The sequence below is a fragment of the Lates calcarifer genome, linkage group LG7_2 (genome assembly GCF_001640805.2).
Source record: "Lates calcarifer isolate ASB-BC8 linkage group LG7_2, TLL_Latcal_v3, whole genome shotgun sequence".
Lineage (NCBI taxonomy): Eukaryota > Metazoa > Chordata > Actinopteri > Centropomidae > Lates > Lates calcarifer.
This window is the reverse complement of record NC_066854.1, coordinates 1,475,787-1,497,983: the sequence shown is the minus strand read 5'-3', so window position 1 is coordinate 1,497,983 and position 22,197 is coordinate 1,475,787. Positions and strand designations below refer to the sequence as shown.

Here is a 22,197-nt window from a genome sequence, read left to right as displayed (position 1 = left end):
ACAAGCAGTAATGCACCTTTTCCTCTTCATCCAGAGGCTTCAACACATCTGAAACAATTGGAAAAATCCCCTAAATTAACCCTGGTATCAAACCTCCTCCTCAGCAATGATGACTCAACATGAGAAAAAGTCACTAAGGGTGTGAGAACTTCAATTAATATGAGCCTGTTTTGACTCAAGAGGGGAAAACGGATCAGTGTGCACTCAGAAATATACCTCCGCAGAGTAAAGCTGAACTGTAGATCAGTTAAAAAGACTTAGACGTCATTAAAAAACCAGCGTTCATCTCTGATATGAAATGATATGATATATGATATGAAATAAATCAGCTGACAGTGAAGGTGGTGCATCACCCGGCACGTCGGCTTTAAAATAAACACTGATTATCAGCTACAGAGGCGAACGAGAGTCCTCCTCTTTAAATAAATATCAGATAAAAGAGATTAATGCAGATCTTCTAAAGGAAAATCTGAGGTGTTTATTTTTCAGCTTGGGTTTGATTTACCACTTTTGTGAACTCACACCAGACAACATAAAGATTTGAGCTGTAGATTCCAAAGGGACAAAAGATTTATGTTGAGTTTATTTGTATTTAATACTGGAATTTCCCTTTAAAGTAACAGTTAACGTCATGCAGACCTCACTGTTCGACCAGCAGCTGCTCGTGTGATGACTTCTCCTCCACACCTGATCGTCCCTGATTGAGTTTTGCATCCACACCGATGCTTTTCTGCTTTTCTGTCGGTCTACAACTGCAGCACAACGTGCAGTGAAGTCCACTCCTTCATGCATGAGGGATGAAGGACGGGCGCTCGTGTGCAACAGCTGGGCGAGAGCCTGCTGGTTTTCACTCCAACAAATCACCACTTTTATTAATCAGCTGCTGCGCTCTGGCCGAAGCCGTGGCGAAGATTAAAATCAGCTGCTGTGGCGTTTGATTGGAGAGAGATCCTGCAGACTCTGGGCTCTAAACGTTCAGTTTTCTAATGGCATTCTGCCTCATCTCTGCTCAAATAGGATTTATCTTTTGTCACAGAGTCACAGAGAACCACAAGACCTCTGCACATCATGTCCTGTGCTTCTCGTTTTTTTAAAAACAACACCGCCTGTCTTTTTGGGTCAGTCCCAGCCCCCCGTTTAGCCTCGTCTGGCCCCGGCTGTGGCTAGATCAGAGGTTAGCAGACACCTTTCTCTCCACCACGACTTCGCCCCAGGGCGCTTCCTCCTCCCGCCCTGACTTCCTCTGACAAACATAACTTCCTGTAAGACACAGAGGAGAGATTAGTCAACGTGTTTTACAGGTTTCCCCCGATTTAACTGACAAGCACGTGGATGCTCTGCGTCGAGTCCCAGGCGAGAAAAAAAAGCTGCATGTGAAGGCCAAAGCAACTTATCTGCTGCTCCACGCTGCTTTTCATTAAACTCTGGGCTGTTTTTTAAAATCTGCTCTATAAATTCCTCAGTTTCGCTTCTCCTGCTGTTTTATTTTCTTGACTTTTTCTCAGCTTTTCTTTGTAAATCTGCCATTTTGTGTCAATTATTCTAATGCCTTTAGTGTCCTGTGCTAGAAAAAGAAAGTTTCACTGTCCTGCTCAGAGAGACAGAAAGCCTCTGCTGGGTTTCTGTACGTTTAGTGAAAGATGCCCTGTGGTCTGGGGTTGTAACTTTCGGTGAAATTGAAAAATGAGTCACTGTTGAACGGGGAAACGTTTAAAAATAATGCTCTAATTCTCCTCTGACTACGCACACGAGTCACTTCAGGTTAAAGCTGCAGAGAAAAGCAAATGTGACCTTTTTAAATCTTGATTTTCACTCTTCTTCAGCTGCACTTCACATTTTCTAACCGTGAGCACGTCTCACGCGGCTTCACCTCCTCGTCTGAAAGGACAAACAAACACGTTTTCATCCAGCAAAGGTGTGTTGACGTCTCGTTCCCGTCGCCTATTAACAAAAGCCCGTTTCCTTTCAGGTAACGCTCGCGTTTCATCGCTCTTTGTCTCGCCGCTCGGCCTGTTTGTGTGAGGTCTGTGAGGACAGCTGAGCAGGACGCCGATGCAAATCACCAATTTGCATGAAGGAGATAAAAATCTGGACGAGGCTCAGTAGCAGCATCTCACCTCGAACGATCAGACACAGAAACATGACGGCTAACTAAAACACAACCAGATTTTACTACTGCTGCTGCTGCTCCATCAGGACGGTAAAATCAGAGCTGTGTGTCAGGACGCTGAAACACGCTCTGAGATTTCTGGGTAAAGAAAACAAAAAAACTGAGTAAGCGTTTAGTCACCGACAGCGAGCGGACAGATGAAAGAGACGAGGGTTGTTTCATTGTCTGCCAGCTTTATGATTGTTCTCTGCATGAGGAATAGAGCTCGGTGTAGAAACAACATCGTGGCACGAAAACAAAGCGACGCCCACCAGTAACACATGATGTCACTGATAGGATAGTAGGATACCGTGATGAAAAGAGTCGTACACGTGTGATCGATTAGCGACGTCTGGCATGCTGCCACGCAGACATGGACCGTGTGGGATGTGAAGGGGGGATGTGGACGCGTTTCCTAAACCTCCCCGGTCTGAGGGGACTATACAGCAGCAGCCACAGCAGGAGTTTATTTACCCAGAGTGCAGTTCATCCTGCAGCTGCTTACTTCTTTCATTTCCCTCAGTAAAAATAAATCAGCCTGTTATAAAACTAAAAGTATCCAGTCTGACATCAGACCATGCTTCAAAGTTAGCAAGAGTGAGAGCTGCTCCAGACAGCAGAGGAGGGAAACTGTGAGACTGTAGAGAGGACTGCATTACCCAGAATTCATGGGAGGTCAGTAAGTCTGCATCACAAGGAAATGCAAATTTGAAATTAGGATTATTTTCTCGATTAATTGACTCATTTTCTGTCTAAATGTCACAAAAAATCCCATTTCATTTAATTTAAATCACTGATTTTATTCAATCAAGAGTCAAAAATCCTAAAATCTTGTGTTTACTATCATATGAGACAAAGAAGAGCCTCGAATCCTGACGTCACAGATGCTGAAACCAGCAGGTGTTTTTAGATTTTAGATTTATTGATCCACCTGTTTAAATCCAGATCATTTATTTAGGTTTAGGTTTGAAGCAAATCACAGAGAAGCAGCTAAAAAATAACACACAAAGATTTAAATGAGGCGCCAACATGTTTCTGCAGAGACTCTGCTCTACACAAACACACACACACACATACACACACACACACACACTGGTCTTCCCCAGATGCTTGGGCAGGTTTCTACACGACCGGCCATCTGCTGTGTTTTGACTGCGATCCTCTGTGCGGAGGGTCTGCAGGTCCGATGCTATCAGGCCGGACACACCACAAGACATCCCAGGACTCATCCCAGGACGTATTCCAGGACATTTTCCCTCAAAGTAACCCTGCAGCACTTTACCTCTCCCTTTCTGATTGGCTTCTAAAACCAGTGCTGCGTTTAATATTTGCACAAATCCAAGGTTTTTACAGATTGTTCCCTTGTCTTTTTCTCTTCTCTGTTCTCTTACGTTCTTTTCTTTTCTGTTCTACTTTATTCTTTATTGACAGAACCGGTTTTTAAAGGTCTCGCTCTCTTTCTCTCACTGTTGGACTCTTTGTCTTTTCTTGCCAATACAAATATTGATGCTCATTCTCCGCTGACACAAACCAGTTCTCTCTCTTTCTCTCTTTTCTTAATCCTTTTCCTCTTTGTCAAACTAAAGGGACATGCTGGATTAGGGTTTTCAGCGGCAAACAATGAATGTGAGACAAAAATAAACTGAACTGTGAAAACAAATCTAGGTAGGAAACAATAAAGAAAGGAGCAAAGAAAGGAGAAATCTGAGCAGGAACGAGCCTTGTCTCTGACATTCTGAGGAGTTTTTGAATAAGTTTGGCACCTAAAGGACACCGTACATGGCTCTCCATCTCTGTAACACCTCAGAGCTTTTACATATCAACCTGTAACCTGGTAAACATGAGCCGAGTTTGGACCACACCTCCCTGAGAGGAACTGCCCACTGAGGAGCTCCACTGAGAACTACACGCTTTTTTTGTCAATGGGAACGCAGAAGTGACATAAGCAAGCCAGCGGTCGGCATAGCAACGTCAAAATCACGTCGTATTTCCTACGTAAAGTCTTGACTTCACTGACAACCCATTTGTCTGTGTTGTGTCTCATTTATCGAGAGTTACAAGCCGTTATTTACAGCGAACATTTTCAATTCTCCAACTGTTCTTAGAGCTAGTTCCTCCAGGCTCAAAACGCCTTTGCTGACAAAAAATGTGGAGTTTCAGTGTCCTATATTTTCATGGAGATGAATAAAACAACTAATTTATGCTTGTATATTTAATCATATAAGTGTCCCCTTCAATTTAAGCCATTATCCACGGTTCTATGATATTAATAAGAAGAGTTATTAAACATTACACAGAAGCAAGACGAAAACAGCCACTGCAGAAAGTTATCAGATCAATAATTTGATCATTTCAGCTGATTTAATTCAAATTAAGCTGATTTTATTCAGGACTGAGGAGCCGAGGCTGTTAAATGTCACATTTAACAGCAGGAAAATTAATTCTCTGCCTCCAAACTTAATTGGAATTTGTCTCTAAAAGTCCAAGATATTCCAGGAATTCAATAACCAGCAGGAACCTGTGATTTGAGACAAAAAATAACCTTTTTATTTTCTCCTTCCCAGCTGCAGCACCACCTCAGTTTGCCTCAGTCTGCCTCAGGACACAGGCAGGTCCCCACCAAACGCCGTTAAACCAGGCATCTGTTTCCTGACAGCGGTTACCCAGGGCCCAGGACTCCTGCCAAACTGTGAATCTGCAGCAGGACTCGCTCGTGTTGTGGAGTCGAGCTGCTGATATGGATTTTCTTTTTGTCTTATATGTCATTGTACATTGTCTGTGTGTGTGTGCGCGAAACCTCAGCAACAACCACAACAGTGAACGCCAACACCGGTTTCTGTCTGTCGACGCCTCCTGTCAGCCTGTCAGTCAAAGAGCAGGAAAAAGCAGAGGAGGAGAAGAAGTCGAGGGACAAAACCAAAGTCGACACTCCCAGGATTCTTCTACGGTTAGGCATTAAAACTATTTTCCTCTTTGTCTGGAAAGTTTATAGCACAAAAAGGACTTTTTTTATTAGAAGGTCTGATTTTAAAGAGGTTTGAAGGTATTTCAGGTTTAAATCACAGGTTTATGGGTAAAAAAGTTGACATATAATGCTCTTGCTTAGTTTTTATTGTACATATTGTGAATTTAAACTCTTTTTAATGTCTGAATACTAAAAAGATTAGTCATTTCATTGATTTATCTGAACACTTCATTGACTAAATTGTTACATGAATAATGGAGAAGTGCAGCTGACCACTCAAAGTCCACTTACTGGCTTATTCTGGAGCTTTTGATCATGTTAAATGGTCTAACTTTCAGCTAACAAAGACTGGCCTCTGTTTTGTTAGCTGCTGTTTCCACGGTCAATGACGAACCTAAACCTAATGGCTCTGTAGACTACAGTGCTCCTAACAGCCCAGTGACCTCTTGACCTCCTTCCTCAGCCGGGACACCGGTCAGAGGTCAGAGGGGTCACAGGGTTCAGATGGAGGAAGCGCGACGACCTCCAGCAGCTTTAATCAGCTGGGAATACTGACTGAGGCCTGAGACTGTCCACTGGAAACACATCTGGAAAATGCATGGAGGAGGAGGAGAGGGGGGTGTGTGTGCAAGAAAATACTAAATGTGAAACAAAGAAGGAAAAAAAAGTAAGTGTGTGTACATGCATGCATGTGTGTGTGTGTGTGTGTGTTTCCTGAGGCCCAGCAGAGGAGGGAAGTTCAACCGGAGCTATTATAAGACCACAAATTACGGCTCTCCACAGCCAGAGATCTCCTCTGCTGGGGCCTCATCAACGGCAGAATGAAGACTTCACTTCCAAAAAACCAAACACATCCACTCTGGAAAAATGTCGCAACCTCACATTCATCGCTCCGCATTTTTCAAGGAGGAGAAACAACTACTCTGTGGGCAAATATTTCATTGATGCCTTCCTCCCCCAACCAAAAAGTATGGACTAAAGAAGTCGCCCCCACTCCTCCTACACCCGGACCAGTCGTTTGATTCTCTGCCGTCTTTTTATGCTTCTTTATAGTTGTTTTGTGTCTCTCTGTGGTCATTTTGCATCTTTTTGAGGCAGTTTTGTGTGTCTTTACAGAGGATTTGTTTCCCTTTGCAGCCATTTTGGATCTTTTTGTAGCCTTTTTGCTTCTCTTTGTAGTCATTTTACTTCATCTTGAGAACATTTTGTACTTCTTTGTCATTCCCGTGCATCTCATTGTGGTCAATTTGTGCCTCTCTGTTGTCGTTTTGCTTCTCTTTGTGGTCTTCTGATTGACTTCAACAAAAAATCTTAACAGCCCTGACCTTTTGGGCCCAGTAATCCCGCTCAGTAATACATTCATGGGTTTGGTTTGTGCCTTAATATACGGTGATAACAAAGACTTCACAGTGCATTTTAAAAGAGCAGTGAGGTGCTTTATAGTTGCACATATGAAATGTAAAAAAAGTTGAAATTAATTCTAAGTTTTGTGAGTCAACAATAACTTTTCTGGTAAAAAGGGAAGCACAGAAAGAAGAAAAGAAGAAGAAAGAAGAGACAGACGCAGACAGAGACACTGAGGATAAAAACAGAGCCATGTCTGAAGATGACGGAGGTCTGGTTCAGAAAATGTTCATAGTGCTGAACAAAGCCCGTGTTGTGAGCGTCAGCCATGGGATCAAACCTCCGGGCGTTTCCCATCGGCCCTGTCGGCCCCGTCCCGCGGCTCAGCCCTAAGGGTGGGTGAGGGGGGGAGACAGGGACGAGGGGACGGACACAGAGCGTTCCTTTCTCAGCCACATCCTGCCTGGACGTGGACGTGCCTGGCCTCGCCTTCCCATGAGCCTTTACACTCCCGGGTCGTCTTTGTTCGCTGACGGGCATGCTGGGAAATTCACCATGAGACGGCGGTGTGTTTGGTAACGCCACGGTCACAAAGAGGGATTCACCGAGGCCGCAGACACTCAGCCAGTCTGTTTTTGAAACTGTGAACGTCATTATTTCTGTTTCAGCAGACAAATGAACTCACCCCTCCTCCCCCAGTCTGGTCACCAAAAAGTCCCACAATGCAACACACAACAAAAATAGAGGAGCTGACGGCAGTTCTAAAGAAATAAACTGTGGAAACACAAGTTTGATTCTCTTTTTGTGGCATTTCTAGGACATGTTTTGGGACATTTTAGCCCGATTTAACATCGGAAACATCTATTGATTTAGAAACAATACCAAAGCTCAGGTAAGCTATTAACACAAGGTTTCAATGCACCTGGGCTGAATGATATTAGAAATTTAACAACCAAATTTAACGATTAATGCCGGATTTCAGATGAATATGTTTTGCTGCAGTTTGGTGGCCTGGTAATGAGGCTGAACCACCATTTAGTTTCACTTATATTTCAGTCTGGTGTTGTGTTTGGAAGGAGGAAATTATTTTGGCCTCAAGTTAATGTTTGTCCTGAAAATAGAGGAAATATCTTGATTTAATTTGTGGCCACTTGTGGCACAGTAAAATGACTTCCCTGTTCTTAATCCTGCCTACAAATCACTGATTGGCTCGGGTATTTTCCACACCAGAGAAATCAATTTTAATTGCGATGTGGGCAGCCAGGCATTCACATCTATCCATGAAGAATGAGAGGTCCAGTCGATTAGATCCCAACCAACCAAATTCTCATTGGCAATCATCAGTGTGCAACATCTACAGCCTTCCAGGATTAATCCATTAATTTTGCAGAGGGGGGGGACAAACCACCTGTGAAGCTTTTAATGTTTGTTTCATGCATTTCCATGTTTTAGAGCGACAATCAACCAGCATGTCAGTGTGGGTTTGATTAAAAGCTCAGCCACTCTGGCAGGGATCCATCCCTCCATTAGAGCTCCTATTGTGCTCTAAAACTCAAGGTGGCTGATTGAAGTTTTTTATTTATCCAAGTCTTTATCACAGCAGACAAAAAGGCCTGTGTTTAAATGACAGTGGAGGCAGCATGTCTTTGTTCGACTTTCTCAGCCTTGGAGGTCTTGTGGTTCGTCCGAATTCCTCATGAAGAATAATCTAATTGAGAGACTCCTGCTGCCATCAGCATCTGGACTGCACAGAGGCCACACACAGCAGCACAGAGCAGCGTTACTAGCCTGTGGACAGCTTCTCCGAGCAGCTAACAAAGGAGATTCTTCACGTCTGTCAGGAGCAGAGAAGATACAGCGCTTTCTTTCTCAGCCACTATCTCTCACATACGCTTCTGAGCCCATTGTTTAGACTTTTTTAGAACTTAAAGCGATGAATCAACGTCTGTGTGAGCGTCGAAATGCTGGGTTTGTCCACATGTTGCACTTCTGCATGGAAAAGATGCTTATTTTCCCAGATGCCAACTTTGGAAAAGCTCAGTCTAAGGCTCAAGGGCTAAGAATACCGAAGCCACTTCCTGTCCTGTCGCCGCTCTTGTGGCCGCTTCTCCAAACATGATTTTACAAAATATCATCCACAACGACGAATCAAAGTGAGGAAATGTCTGCAAAATATCTACAACATGTCAACAATGATGTGTTTTAGTGAGAGGTTTGTGAGAATCAACAGGAGAAGCTTTGATATTTTCACTATCGATCAATCACTGGGGTCCAAAGACGGTCGTAGGAGATCCTCCAGCCATTCCAATCAAAAGTTTTCCTCTCTCCTCTGTTATTTTCCAAGCAAATGTACCAAACACTTTCCTTTTTAGTTTCTTAAATGTGATGCTTTTCTGGGTCATGCATCATCCAAAAATCAAACATTTGGGTTTTGGACTGTTGGTCGAACAAAACAAAGCAGTCAACAAAGTCAGGAGACATTTTAAAGACTGTCTGGAGCAACAGCTCATCAAGTTATAGCTCGTGCATCATGAGAACTGTGTCAAACAGGACCGATAAAACTATTCTAATGTTGCATGTGGTTGCCTCAAGCAGAAGTGAACTGCAGACAGTATTTCACTGCTCTGATATAAATCCTGCTGCGAGGCCAGACGAGTGACGAGACGGCCCGCTAGCTGGTTAGCATGCTAACTTCAGTGGAAGAAAAGAAGCGACAGAACTAGAAGCAGGAGACAGCTGGTGGTGAGAAAAGGAATAAAGTTTGATGCTGAACTTGCAACGTTTCCTCTGGACTGTGGAGTAAACAGCCTGACTCTGTTTACATACTGGGGACAAAGCTGGACTGGTGCATCTCTACTTACGAGCTGCTGTAATGTCAGAACATTAAATCTGTTTTTCCTGGTCTGTGGTCAGTTGTTGCTGTTTGGGAAACATTTTGGGTTTTGACTCCAGCGACCGCACTGATAGAATTTAATTTGGACCGAAGCAGAGAACACGGCTTCAATTCAACATGAAAATCTTGTGTGGAGCAGCTGCATCATATCAGTATCAGTTTTACCTTTTAAAGATCACCCTGTAAAACTCAGCTTTATGGACTCGCTTTTTACATGATGTCTTCTTTTTTATTGTTTTCACTACTAATTTGACCGTCTGTACTTGTGCTTTCATCTACATTTTTAATAATTTCCTGACTTTGATGTCAGCTTTTATTTGACAGTAAAAGTATTTTATGTTTAATGTTTTAAAATAAGAAAGGTCTATTATCACGACTACAGAGAGGCAAAGAAAGGACAGGTTATTATTTTAGTATACTCTGCACACCTATCGCTAATTTCTTTTGCATTATCTCATCCAAACAACAGAAAATACATCAGATTATGAGAGAAAACTGACTTCACAGCCCATATTCTGCAGAACAAAGCTCATAAAATTGATGAAAACTATAAATGATCAGCTGGAATGACGAAAAAGATACCAGGAAATTAAGGGAGGACTGGTTTCAGTAAAGCAGACCGAGTCCATTATGATCTCTGGATTCATCTAAAGGTGGACAAACAAACCTGTCATTACATAAAACCTCAAAAGCAACAGTAATGAGGACTTTTTAATACTTAAAAAAGCCACAATGCACTTCAAATGAAGTCTGATGCCTGCACTAAAAGTCAGCTTTAAAAGAAACCTTTGAAGGAGCGAAGAAGAAGAAGAAGTAAAATTGGGTGTATGGATGTGTGTGTTGGGGAGTTTCATGAATGCATAAAGCCCTGAGTTGTCCCGGTGCAGGCCTGCCGTGCAAACAGGCCTCCCTGCTGTAACAACACACTGGAGTCCTGCAGCGTTTGTTTGAGGTGGAGGAGGGCGGAGGGGCGAGGGGGGAGCTGTGAACTTCAGACGTAGGGAGCCGAGGAGGAAAAGCCTGAACAGTTGAAGGAAAAGGGGCCCCGGGGTGCTGCAGGGGCCGCCACAGGAAACGGGCGGGGCTCGGAGGGAGGGAGAGTGACGGATCAGTGGCCAAGAAATGGGTGGAGGTGGAGGTGTTTGTATGTGAGTGTTCTCAATAGCTATTATGAAAAGTCAGACCTCTGTCTACTGCATGTTGTGCATTAGTTTTTGCAACATGTTGCAGCGAAAACAGCACGTTTGTTCTCCCTGTTGATAAATCTGTTCTCAACCTGTCAACCTGTAATAACACTAATAAATAATCACTGCTGAGTGTGTTGCAATCAGAAAGAAAATTAGTAGCTACCAGGCGAGGTTGCTAGAAAATAAAAGTGCTAAACTTTGCTGGATAATGAGGGATAATTTGATTAATTTGTACATATCTGAGGCGTAAATGTCAACATGTATTTTACCAGATAAGCACATACATAAGAGGAGTGTGATTTGTATTTCATTGTGTGAAACCATGTAAAAACCCTTCTTCTTATGTCGACACATGGCTGCAACTAATGATCAATTTCGGTATTTTCTTGATTAGTCGACGAGTTGTGTGGTCCACAGAACGTCAGGAAAGCGAACGATATTCACTTTATTGTCATGAACGACAAAGAGTAGCTTGAAATCTTCACATCTGAGAAACCAGAACTACAGATTTTTGGCATTTTTTCTTTTAAAAAATGACCCGAAGTGATTATTCCACTATTAAAATCAATGCCAATGCTTTCTCTGCTGTTTCCATAGAGCCAGAAAAACAGCTACAAAAACAAAATCAACAAACAGCATGCAGCGGTACGAGTCTTTGTATGTTAACTAACAGAAAGAACAAGCATTAAATCATCTGACAATATTACATTACCACTTGTGTAACTTCAGCTGACAGCAACACAAAAACAGATTAACGTGTGATGAAGTAAAACAAAACGGCGATTCAGTCTGATGCATCATTTTTTGGTTAAAATTAACTTTAGAGCAGAAGTTTCATTTGGAAAAGCACAAACTGCAGGAAAACATTAAAAAACTAGAACATTTAAAAGATTTATTTGGAAAAATAAGATCAAATAATTTTGTTTAAATCCACTTTCTGACTTATTTATTCTTCTACCAACTGATTTTGGTCTTTATTTACAGCAGTAACTGCACATTAAGCCTTTTTTAATATGTGAAAGAAGTGCATTAAAACCAAAATAGGTCGTTAAATGGCTCTTTAAGTTAATTTTGTTATTGCATCTGAATAAGCCAAACAAATTCATATTCAAACTAATTCAAATTTATCTTGTACTTTTTTTTCCTACTGGTTCCACTGTCCTGTCCTTACTGGAGCAGATGGCTGCAACCAGCGACTGTGATTATTATAAATCCATCTGTCCCTGATTTTTTTTGGATGAGTCAAACAATCGTTTAGTCTTCAAATACAGTCCAAACCCCTAATTTATTCAATTTAAAACAATATAAAACACATAAAAGCTGTTGATTTTGACACTTTGGTGGCAGAAAATATCTGCTATTTTCATTTTACTGAACAGCTTTAACAGCAAATCTGAATCTGAACCAAAACTCTGTCTCCCTCATCCCTCTGATCTCCTTTCAAAATAAAAGCCCCCTGAGTGAATCGGCTGCAGCCCACTCACTGACAGCGCAGCCTGAAAGTAACCAGACTCCCTCCGCCGACTCCAAACGCATTTGTTCAGCCGACACTAAGTGACCGACGCTGCCAAATAATTGATGAATCCAAAGCAAGGAGCTCTGATGTCTGTTTCCTCTGGCAACAGGAAGAAGAAGAAGAAAAAAAAGACGACTGAAACTCCTTTTGTTTTGATGAGAACGGTTATGAGCGCTCTGTTTCTGCAGACACATCAAAGAGGCAAGAAGTCAGTTTCTTAACTCTCAGAGCACAAATAGACCACAACATGACTGCAGGGGGTTGATAGGGTTCTTAGTCAATGCCAGTGAGTCAGTGATTACTTGCCAGAGATTTCTGGCTCAGTTCGCGGCCTGAACTCTCGTTTCGGAACAAAAACTCCCATTGATTCCAACAATGAAGGCCTCGTTCTCCAGCCAACAAAGTGAACGCTGCAGCAGTTTTATTACTCCAGTGTTCGGTGATATATCACCTCCTCACTAGACGTGTCAGTCGGCTCTGACGACTTTGTTTACAGCTTTGATTTGTGTTGGAAGTATTTACTGATTGTGTCAACTACAGCTGACATTGACTTCACAGCTTTATTAACTAATGCAGATGTAAATGTTGGAACAGAAGCTAATCTGAGAAGCTGCTACCTTCTGCTTTTCTGTTTGCGTGTTGTCTTTTTTTAAATCAATATTTGTGATTATTACAGGGCTTTACAGTGAGTTCAGCTCACTGTTTATCCATCAGGACCACAACAGCTCCCATAGCGTGATTTTCAGAATAAAAGCTCCAAAAAGTCACAGTACACTAAATGCTCAGCTGCAGCAAACAGCAGACAGACACAGTTAGAGAGCAGCTGGTGAACATAGTGGAGCATTTAGCAGCTGCAAACTCAGGAGGTGGTGGAGACCAAAACCAGAGCAGAAAGAGAGGAAATACTGGACAAACACGGCTCCAAGTGAACTGCTCAATAAAACATTTACATCATATCAACTTCTAAGACGTTTCCACTGCTCGCACGTGGCTGAAAAATCAGATTTTGCAGCTTTAAAGGATGTTTACATTTCCTCTCATCAGCTCCATTCAGAATTCCATTCGCAATTACATCGAAAATAGAATCAGACCAAAATAAACAGCCCACACCCACAGTAACTGCACTGGCACTCATTCAGTTTGTTAGCTGCTGCAGTCCACTTTAATTTGGCTGCATATTTTTCTCTCAGTGATGATATCTACAGCCAAGCAGCAAACAAAAACACCGTCACATCCACCAACATCTGCCGCTAGAAACCACACATCACATTTTCCAAGGTGTCATCTCCAAATCAAACAAACCTATAAAACATTTAGTTTACATAGATACAAAGCAGGGCAAAGCCGCAAATCCTCACACTGGAGAAGCTGCAACCAGGAAATGCTTGGCTTTAAGGCTTTGTGAATGACTTTAAAAACTAATCAAAACTTCCTGATCAACAAATAAATGAACATTTGCACAGTTTTCCTTTAAGCTTCTGCACAAATCTAAACAAATCACACTGTAAGTACCATCTGTTCACACATTCAGGACATACATGTGTATATTAGCATTTTAACCTACAGCACAGAACAGGTGCATGCTAATATGCACACACACACACACACACAGACCATGTGTGTGTGTACAGATCATCTCCCTGACAACATTTACAGAGAAATGCTCGCCTCCTTTCGTTCCACTTCACACCTCCCTGTTGCTGAGGAGGATGGCTCCAAATATACGGTAAGTGAGTTGGGCCAAATTTCACAGGCCTGCACTGATATAGCCTCTCAGCTGGTGACGACCACACACATACACACACACACACACACCTCCATTTACTGTAAATGGGAACCTCGTCTTTCAGGCTGTCTGGATCTAATCGCTGCTATTTTCAAAAGAGGTCACAGAACAATGTGAGGAAGCTCGATGGAAACTTGGAATAACCTCTCTGAGCTTCAACCCTCCCCTTGACAGAAATAGGGCAGAATTCACTTTGTGTTTTTTTTCTGTATAAATAATCTACTCATTCCCAGTGGAGAGATTTGTCTTTTAACGGAGGTTAGAGAGCATCACTCCTCCTCTGTTTTATCCTTAGCTCAGAGTTTATTTCTTCTTCTAGTACTTCTCTGTAATTGTTGTTTTGAGATTTACAGTAACATTTAGAAAACAAACAAGAGACTGGAATTCCTCGTAACCCTCCAAGCTTAGCCTGGTATCTCAAATTAGATCCAAATGTTACTTGAAAAGCACTTATTCTACTTCCTTAGGTTAAAATGTATTTATTTTTCTCAGACATTTCCCCCAAAAATCCTGTGTTTTATGTGCTGCTTCTGGTTCTGTGACTCCGTCCCTGTGCCACTGGTGAGAATTAGCTTAAAGTGTGTATGAAAATGTGTGCAGGATTTTGAATGCAGTCTAGACGTTTGCCCTTTGAGCATTTTAATATCTAATCCTCCTCCAGTATCGGCCGCAGAGAGAGGCTCGTACCTCTTGGCTAAATACATGCAGGATGTTTGAAACTGTTATGTTTGTCTCCATGGGACTAAACCTAGTTAAAAAAAAGGCTTCAAATAAACTGGTAAAGTGTTTTTTTGCAGAGTTTCCATGAACTAGGCTTCTCACAGGAAACTAACAAGAGGTGGTAAACACCCACGAAACATCTCCTGTCTCCCACACAGCCTGCAAATAAATTCTCACAGGACTGGGCTTCAGAAAAAATCCATCATCCACAAACTTAAAACTATTTCTAACTCCGTTATTCTCAGTTTTCCTGACGTTGCGATATGTCTGATTAATCACCACAGATCAGATGAATAAATCATCGTCACCTCCTGAGAGTGAATCAGACACATCCTGACATCCTGTGATCGCTAGAGCTGATAAATCACAGCCCGAAAAACAAAAAACAACGTGTTGTTTCCAGACAGGAACCACGGGTGGCGACACCGGCCTCGGCACCTGAACGCCTCATCGCTGCAATGCATCGACATAACGGCTGCAGCAGCACGAGGTTAAGGTCCTCAAAGAACATTAGAAAGAAAAAGAGGAAGAAAAGACAACAGCAACAACTTCCTCCATCTTTTTCCAGCAGTGATACAGCATCCAGACATCGCCGGAGAACCTGGCTCTTGATGAACACGTGGTCGTTTTCCAGACTCACCTTTGAAGAAGCTCTTGACCTTCAGGTAGCCGACGCTGAGGCGGAGGACAGACAGCTTGTCGAGCCGAGCCCTGACCTCCTCGGTGAAGGGCAGCAGGCTGGTGAGCTTGTCCAGCTCGCTGTTGAGCCTGTCGCGGTGGCGTTTGGACGGGTTGGACTTGGCGCCATCGGGAGGTGGAGGTTTGGGGCTGCAGACACAAGAAAGATGACGTCGTTAAAACACAGCAACGCAGGACAAAAATACAGATTAAAAATAAGGATAGAAAACTGTCTAACCTGAGAAAACTTCCTCCAAATCTCAGTCACATTTTTAAAAGGTCAGTTTCTCTTAAAAGTCAAGCGCTTGAGTTGATTAAGAAAGGTCATGATGAGCACAACAAACAAGCTGGAGGCTACATGAGCTCTGTATTCTGACGTGTGTGTGCGTCAGTGCAACTGCAGCTGCGATAAATTCAGATAACACACTGATAAAACAGGAGAGAGGTGACACCGAGGACTGAGACACACAGCAGGAGATGATGACAACAGGAGGAAGAGTTTTCTCTCTGCTCCTGCAGCTAAAGATGCAGCTAAAGATTGCAAAGATATTTACAGCATTGTTCATAATGCTTTAAGGGAAATCAGCAAATGTTCATCTAAGAGTTTTATTTGCAAAATGATTTGAAGAATTAACAAATCATTAGAAGTCAAGCCAATTCATTTTACGTCCTTCCACTTGCTATTTATTGACTTGTAGTCCTTTGTAGTCCTGTGACTATTTTTAAATATAATAAATCTAAATAAAAAGCTAATTCTCCTGCGACACAGGAGTAATTCATGTGTGCACAGACGCATACAGACGTAAGCTGTAAACATGACGCCTCTTTGTGCAAAACAGCCCCTCCGTGTCTTCAGGTAATCACACTAATCAGCTCAGAATCAGTTTCCATAATCAGCCCACACAGGTCTGGTTTATTTCCCCCCTCCTCACAGCTGCTGGATGACCAGGATTAAAAAGGTAAAAGGAAAAACAACAGGAGCCGCGGACCACCTCGACTCTCCAGAGGCCGCGAGCTCGTCGAGCTCCATCCACTGTTGCCATGGGAACCAGGTGAGCAGCCTGATGTCACCTGTTCCAGGACTTGTTTATCAGCTTGTCTCTGCTCTGCAGGAGAGTCCAAACAGCAGGAGAAATCAACATTTATCCACATGTGAGGATTTATAGACTCAGAGCTCTCAGTTTACAAACTCACTGAGGCAGAGGAAATGGAGAGCTTCCTTCCTACATCAGATTTACAACATTTAAAAGGTCACATTTATTTACACAAAACATCAAACTGAAAGGTGAAAGATCCATTTTTTTTACCTGCAACATCCTCCTTCCAAAACATCCACTCTCTCTACTGGAGGAGCATGTTTAATTTCATTTGTTGCATGTTTATCATCATATACAGCAAAGAAAAGCAGAGACATGCTCACATTTGTGAAGCTCAAACCAAAGAATATCAAAATAGAGAATCAGGTGTTTGGGATTTTCTGACCAGAGTGGCTGCCGTTAGCTTTCTCGGCTCTAACTCAAACCAGACCTTCGCTGCACAGAGAAGGTGTAGGTGCACCTCAAACAGCACCTGGAGATCCTGCTCGTTTACACCGAGACCTGAGGAGTTTAACCCTGACTTCAGTCCCTCAAGGTCGTCACAAAACTGTAAATGTAATAATAGACTCGAGTCATCTTTACTTCTTCTTTCCACTTGAAAAAGTACAGTGAAGCTCCCACACAGTATGAGTGTTATTTCAGTCCACCTCCCCCAAACAAAACCTCTACATAACACACTGTACTCTGTGGTCGTCCACCTCCAGCTAAAAGACAAAGTAAAGCAACACTCCTCCACTAAAATGCAACATAAAGCAAAAAGGATGGAGGCTCATATCTGTAGTCTCAGTACATTCAGTCATATCACACAGTGTAACTGAGCAAACTCCACTGAAGAAGACGGCTGAAAGCTCCAGAAAAAGTTAGTAATCAGTCTTTTTTTGTCAAGCTACTGTTTCAGAACTCAAAAATGGACTTACGTTTCTAAGATGTAGACAGTGTATGTTACAGAAAACTGACTCTAAAATACAACCAAGATGAGGAAAAAACTACAGAAACCCAAAAACCCTCATGCTGACTGCCTCGCTCAAGGGCAAACAGGGTCGTTCCAGTTTTGTGTGACCTGGAAACCTACTATCATTTAACACAAACATATAAATTAGAAATCTGACACAATTATCCTTCAACAAGTTTTAATAAAGTGAAAACAAAACTGCTGGGTCGAGCCTTTTTAAATTATAATTTTCTAGGTCTTAAATGGATAGAAAATGTGAACAGCTGAGGTTTTATTTTTTAATATTTGACTTGCTAACTGCTTAAAAATGAACCAAAATAAATAAAAATATGATCAAGAAGTAGATCAAGTCACACCTGGATGGTAAGAGTAAACGTTCTGCAGGTTAACTGCTCTCAAAAAGAGGAAGAAACTAATGCAGAATAACTCATCCCTGGACTTAAAGCCTGAGCACGATCTGCTAAACCCAAATGAAAAATTAGGTAAAAATATTCAAAAGCCAAGTGAAAAAATGCAGCTAAAAATAACATTAAGAAGAAGATCAACCCCTCCTCACCTGTAGGTGTAGTCAACTGTGAAATATGTTAAATTTAGATGAAATATGACAAACACCAGCTCTTTAAAAAGACCAAAAACACCTCTGAAAATATAAGTAGGAGGCAGAAGGATTCATACCTGAACTGTGAAAGCAGATTTCCTCTGAAATATGGTATATTTAGATTTTAGATTTTTAGATTTAAATAATAAAGCTACAGGAAGGACAGAGGGCAAAGTTTTTAATAATAACGTGTACAATTTTATAGGTTAACTGCTCTGGAGAGGCAGAACAACTTATATCTGGACTGCAAAAGTGGACTTCCTGCAAAATGCAACAGCCAATGAGATAAAAAAAAAAATGTAATATACAGAAGGACTGGCTGGATAACTGCTCTCAAAATGAAAAAATAGCATTACATGGACTGTAAGAGACGACGTACTGTGAAATATGTTAAATTTATTTAAAGAAAAAGAGTTTTATCTCTGACATTCCTCTTTGAATAACAGTAAGAGGCAGAATACCTCATGCCTGATGTGAAATATGTTAAATCTGAATGAAATATGCACAAAAATGAATTAGAGCATGGACTGACCAGTAGCAAAACATGCTTAAAAATAACTTTATATACCCATAATTCTGTTCTAAGAGCAGCCTGCTGTGAAATATGTTAAATATAGATCAAACTGTGGTGAAATGTACCAGTGGCTGATGTTTTTATCTACAGATGCATGATCTCACGGGACAAAAACGACCAAAATGCTTCTTAAATAACATTCCAAGAATAAACATAACAACCCGTGTCAAGAAGGGCACATAAATTTAGATGAAATATAAGCAGCAGTGTGGTAAAGAAAAGTATTTAAATGTAAGATCTGACAGGTTAACGTCTAAAAACACAATCGCCGGTGTAGGAAAAGCCACTTTCCTGTAACATGAGTGAGTTTTTTCAGGTGTTAGACACAGACAGTCTCTGAGGGAAAGGTTATGAGCTGAATGTCTGAGCTGTAACTGGAACATAAATGTGTAAAAGGTGGACGAAGCCCCTTCCCTCCCCCCTTAACTCCCCTCCTGTAAATAAGACATCTGCTTCCAATAATACTCCAGAACACGACATATCTGAAATCGAGGCGAGATGGCTATCGCTGCATTCCTGACGGCACAGCTCCCCACCAGAACAATGAGCGGCCAGTGTTGTTGCTTCTCGCTTTATCTACCAAATCTGTCCTGGAAGAGGCGTGTACGTACGAGTGTGTGTGTGTGTGTGCAAGTGTGTGTGTGCAGGATTGTGTTGGACGACTTGAAGAAACAACCCCCCCCTTCCCCTCCTCCGGCGTTCACACAAAGGCACTTTGTCTCCGCCGGGGCGACGACACCTTTGCGGAACAAAAGAAACTAAATACGATTTTGGCATCGGTTCCCCACTGGAGTTATGATACAGCAGAGGGGGAAAAAAACAGTGTGAGAGCTGCACCGATATCAGAGTCCACAGCTGAGTCTCAGACAGTCTCATCTAGAGCTGCAACTATTAATCACTGTAATCACTTTCCATCAAGTATTCTCTGGTTTATGTCACTTTAACCTGCCCTGTTATTTAATGGCAATTAAGCTCTTTAATGGTGATTAATTATATGCAGCAGTTACTAATGCTGTAGTTTTCCTTCTGTTTACATTAGCACATGTGCATTATTTTCTGTTATCACTGTTAATTTAGGTATTTTATCACTGCAAAAACACAGTGAAGAAAAGATGAAAATATAGAAATGGTGGCTTTATTAATAGAAGAGATATTAAAGGGTTATATATCATCATATTGCTGACATTATTCCACACTTACTCTGTTTGAAATCAAAGGTTCAGAAGTTAATTCATCCATAAAAAAGTAGAAATGCAGCGTCCCCGTCCTAATCAACCAGAACCATAAATTATAAAACAGACAACAGAGCTCAGTCTCATCTCTGTGTTTCTGACGTCGTCCTGACGTCACCACAAAGTCCAGGAAGTGAAAGTTTGGAGACTGATGTCCATCACATGTCAGTCATGAGAAAAGCAGCGCGTCTCCTGCTCCAGGCCTCGAGATGCATCAGCATGACCTCTGCCAAAATCCTGTTCCACCGACACAAAACAAAAACACAAACGGCAACAAGAAACACGAGCGGCGGTAACGTCTGTTCCACATGAGTTTGTCCCAGCCTCTGTCATTACTGCTGTCAAACACAAATCATCTGTTTTAACACACTTTTATGTTTCTGTTCTTTCACTTTAAAACTTCTCAAACACACACATCTTTGATGTCCAACCATAATGAAAAGGAGAACTAAATGGAAACTCTTTCTAGGGCGAATGATTCATCATCATATTTCCTTTCTCTGCATTAAACTACAGTAAGTTGGCAGATATTTGCCCCTTTTTAAACTAGAAATTTGAGGTTCAGGACAAAGCTCTGCAACATGAGCTACTGTCCATGAATGTGTTTCATGATAAGGTTTAAAAACACACAGACTCTTGTAATGAAACTCAGAGTATAATTTCAGATCTGTATACACACCAGCTGAAAGGCTTTGTGCACGAATCAGTGAGTAAATATAAAGTCTATTTAGAACATTTTTGTCTTTAGGGATCATTTATGTTGGGATCTACTGGCAGAAATGAAATATTATACATCTTTAAGTGTGTTTTTATTAGTGTATACTCACAGAAAACTGCAGGAATGAGACCAATAACTCAGGCGTAAGTTAGCATCGTAGCACGCCTGGTTCTAAAGCTCAGACATTTTTAAGTTTTACTCTCAAAACCTCATTTTGTCAGCTGACGGCCACCGTAGACTCTCCACACATGGACAGGGAGGGGGGGCGAGGGGACAGGTATTCAGTCGACCTGTGTTCTCACCACTAGATGCCAGTAAACACGCTACACGCTGCTCCTTTAAATGCATGCACGGCGTCCTTCTGGAGTCCAGAATCCAGTTCTACAGTGACTGGGCTTCACTAATTGTGGCTGAGTGGGAACAAATCCCTGCAGCTGCTTTATGGGTTTGTGTCCACATACTTTGGGCCATGTAGCGTATCTATCTGTCTACTTATATCACGTCTTCCATGTTTGTTTCGTAACTTTGGTGGAGCTGAATAAAGTTTAATTGTCTCTCCTTCCTCCTCGCAGGCATTACCATAAATTTCAATGTTCTAGTTTTACAGCGCAGTGTAAACATAAAGGTAAACTGCCCCGGGGCAGACGGCTGGAACACCCCACCCCCACGCCCCCAGTCCTGCCTCTGGGTTAAACAGACTTTCTCGCATACACACTCATAACTCTCCCCACCCCCCCCCCCCACCCCATACTCACACACACACACACCTAAAAGAAAAGAGAAAGAAAAGAAAGTTAAACTCCCATAGACAACTTTTCCTAAAAAACCGAGGCGGGCGAACATGGCAGACTTACGTAACCGTTCGCGTGACACAGAACTATGTTAATTTGAGTCGAGGGAGGGAGGAAAAAAACAACCCCCAAAAAACACAGAGAGAGACAGAAGGAAAGACAGGAAAAAAGTATGTTGTGGCAGTCGGAGGAGGAGGAGAAAAAAAACAGAGCAAGTCTCAGATTACGCCATCCTCTCTCCCCTCCCTCTCCCCCCTCCCTCCCTCGTGGAAACATTGCGTGAGAGCGCTCTCGCTCCCCGTCCTGATTATGATTAATGCAGGTAGCACCACACACACACACACACACACACCGAAACCACGGTTCTGGCAGGGTTCTGCCGTGGTTCTCTGCTCTGGCCTGTGGTTCTGTATGGAGCAGTTAACACTCAGTCTGGCTTGTTAAAGTTAGAAATCACAAACTGGTAAAATCACAGTGAGGCTGAGAGCAGCTCCTCTGCTCTGGAAGGGTTCTTTACAGCACCACGAGGGGTCTGGGGTAAAACTATGTCAGCATGGTGCTGAAGAGAACCCCTAAAAAGGTTCCTCACAGCACCAGGAGGAACCACTGGAGCACGGCGCTCTAATAAACCAGCCTAGTGAACCTCTCGAAAAAGTTCTTTACAGTACCATGAAGGAGCTATTTGAGCATGGTGCTTTGGAGAACCATGAAGGATCTCTGATTAACCATAAGAATATGGGGCATCAAAATAATTTCCTAAAAGGTTCTTTACAGAATGATGGACTGGTTCCTGGAGGGGGTTCTCATGGGTCCTGAGATGTCTGACGTGACCATAAAGGTCCCATGAAGAACCCTTCTTCTGATGTGTTTGTAAGAACTCCAGTAAAGAACCAGTGACACACTGATAAAGTAAATAAACTCAGGGCTTCATCTGAGCAAAAAAGGGATTTGTTACTGCACATGAAACCCTGAAGAACGACTTTCCGGTGCAGCAGCC

The 22,197-nt window shown here is 42.2% G+C and overlaps 1 protein-coding gene across 1 annotated transcript in view; it reads right to left on the bottom strand.

Moving 5' to 3' along the window:
- ahr2 (aryl hydrocarbon receptor 2) overlaps nucleotides 1–22,197 on the bottom strand; it is a 63,109-nt gene that overhangs the window by 39,404 nt on the left and 1,508 nt on the right. The window contains exon 2 of the mRNA XM_018661285.2: nucleotides 15,201–15,388. Within this exon, the coding sequence (XP_018516801.1) occupies nucleotides 15,201–15,388 (188 nt within the window). The remainder of the gene's footprint in view (nucleotides 1–15,200; nucleotides 15,389–22,197) is intronic.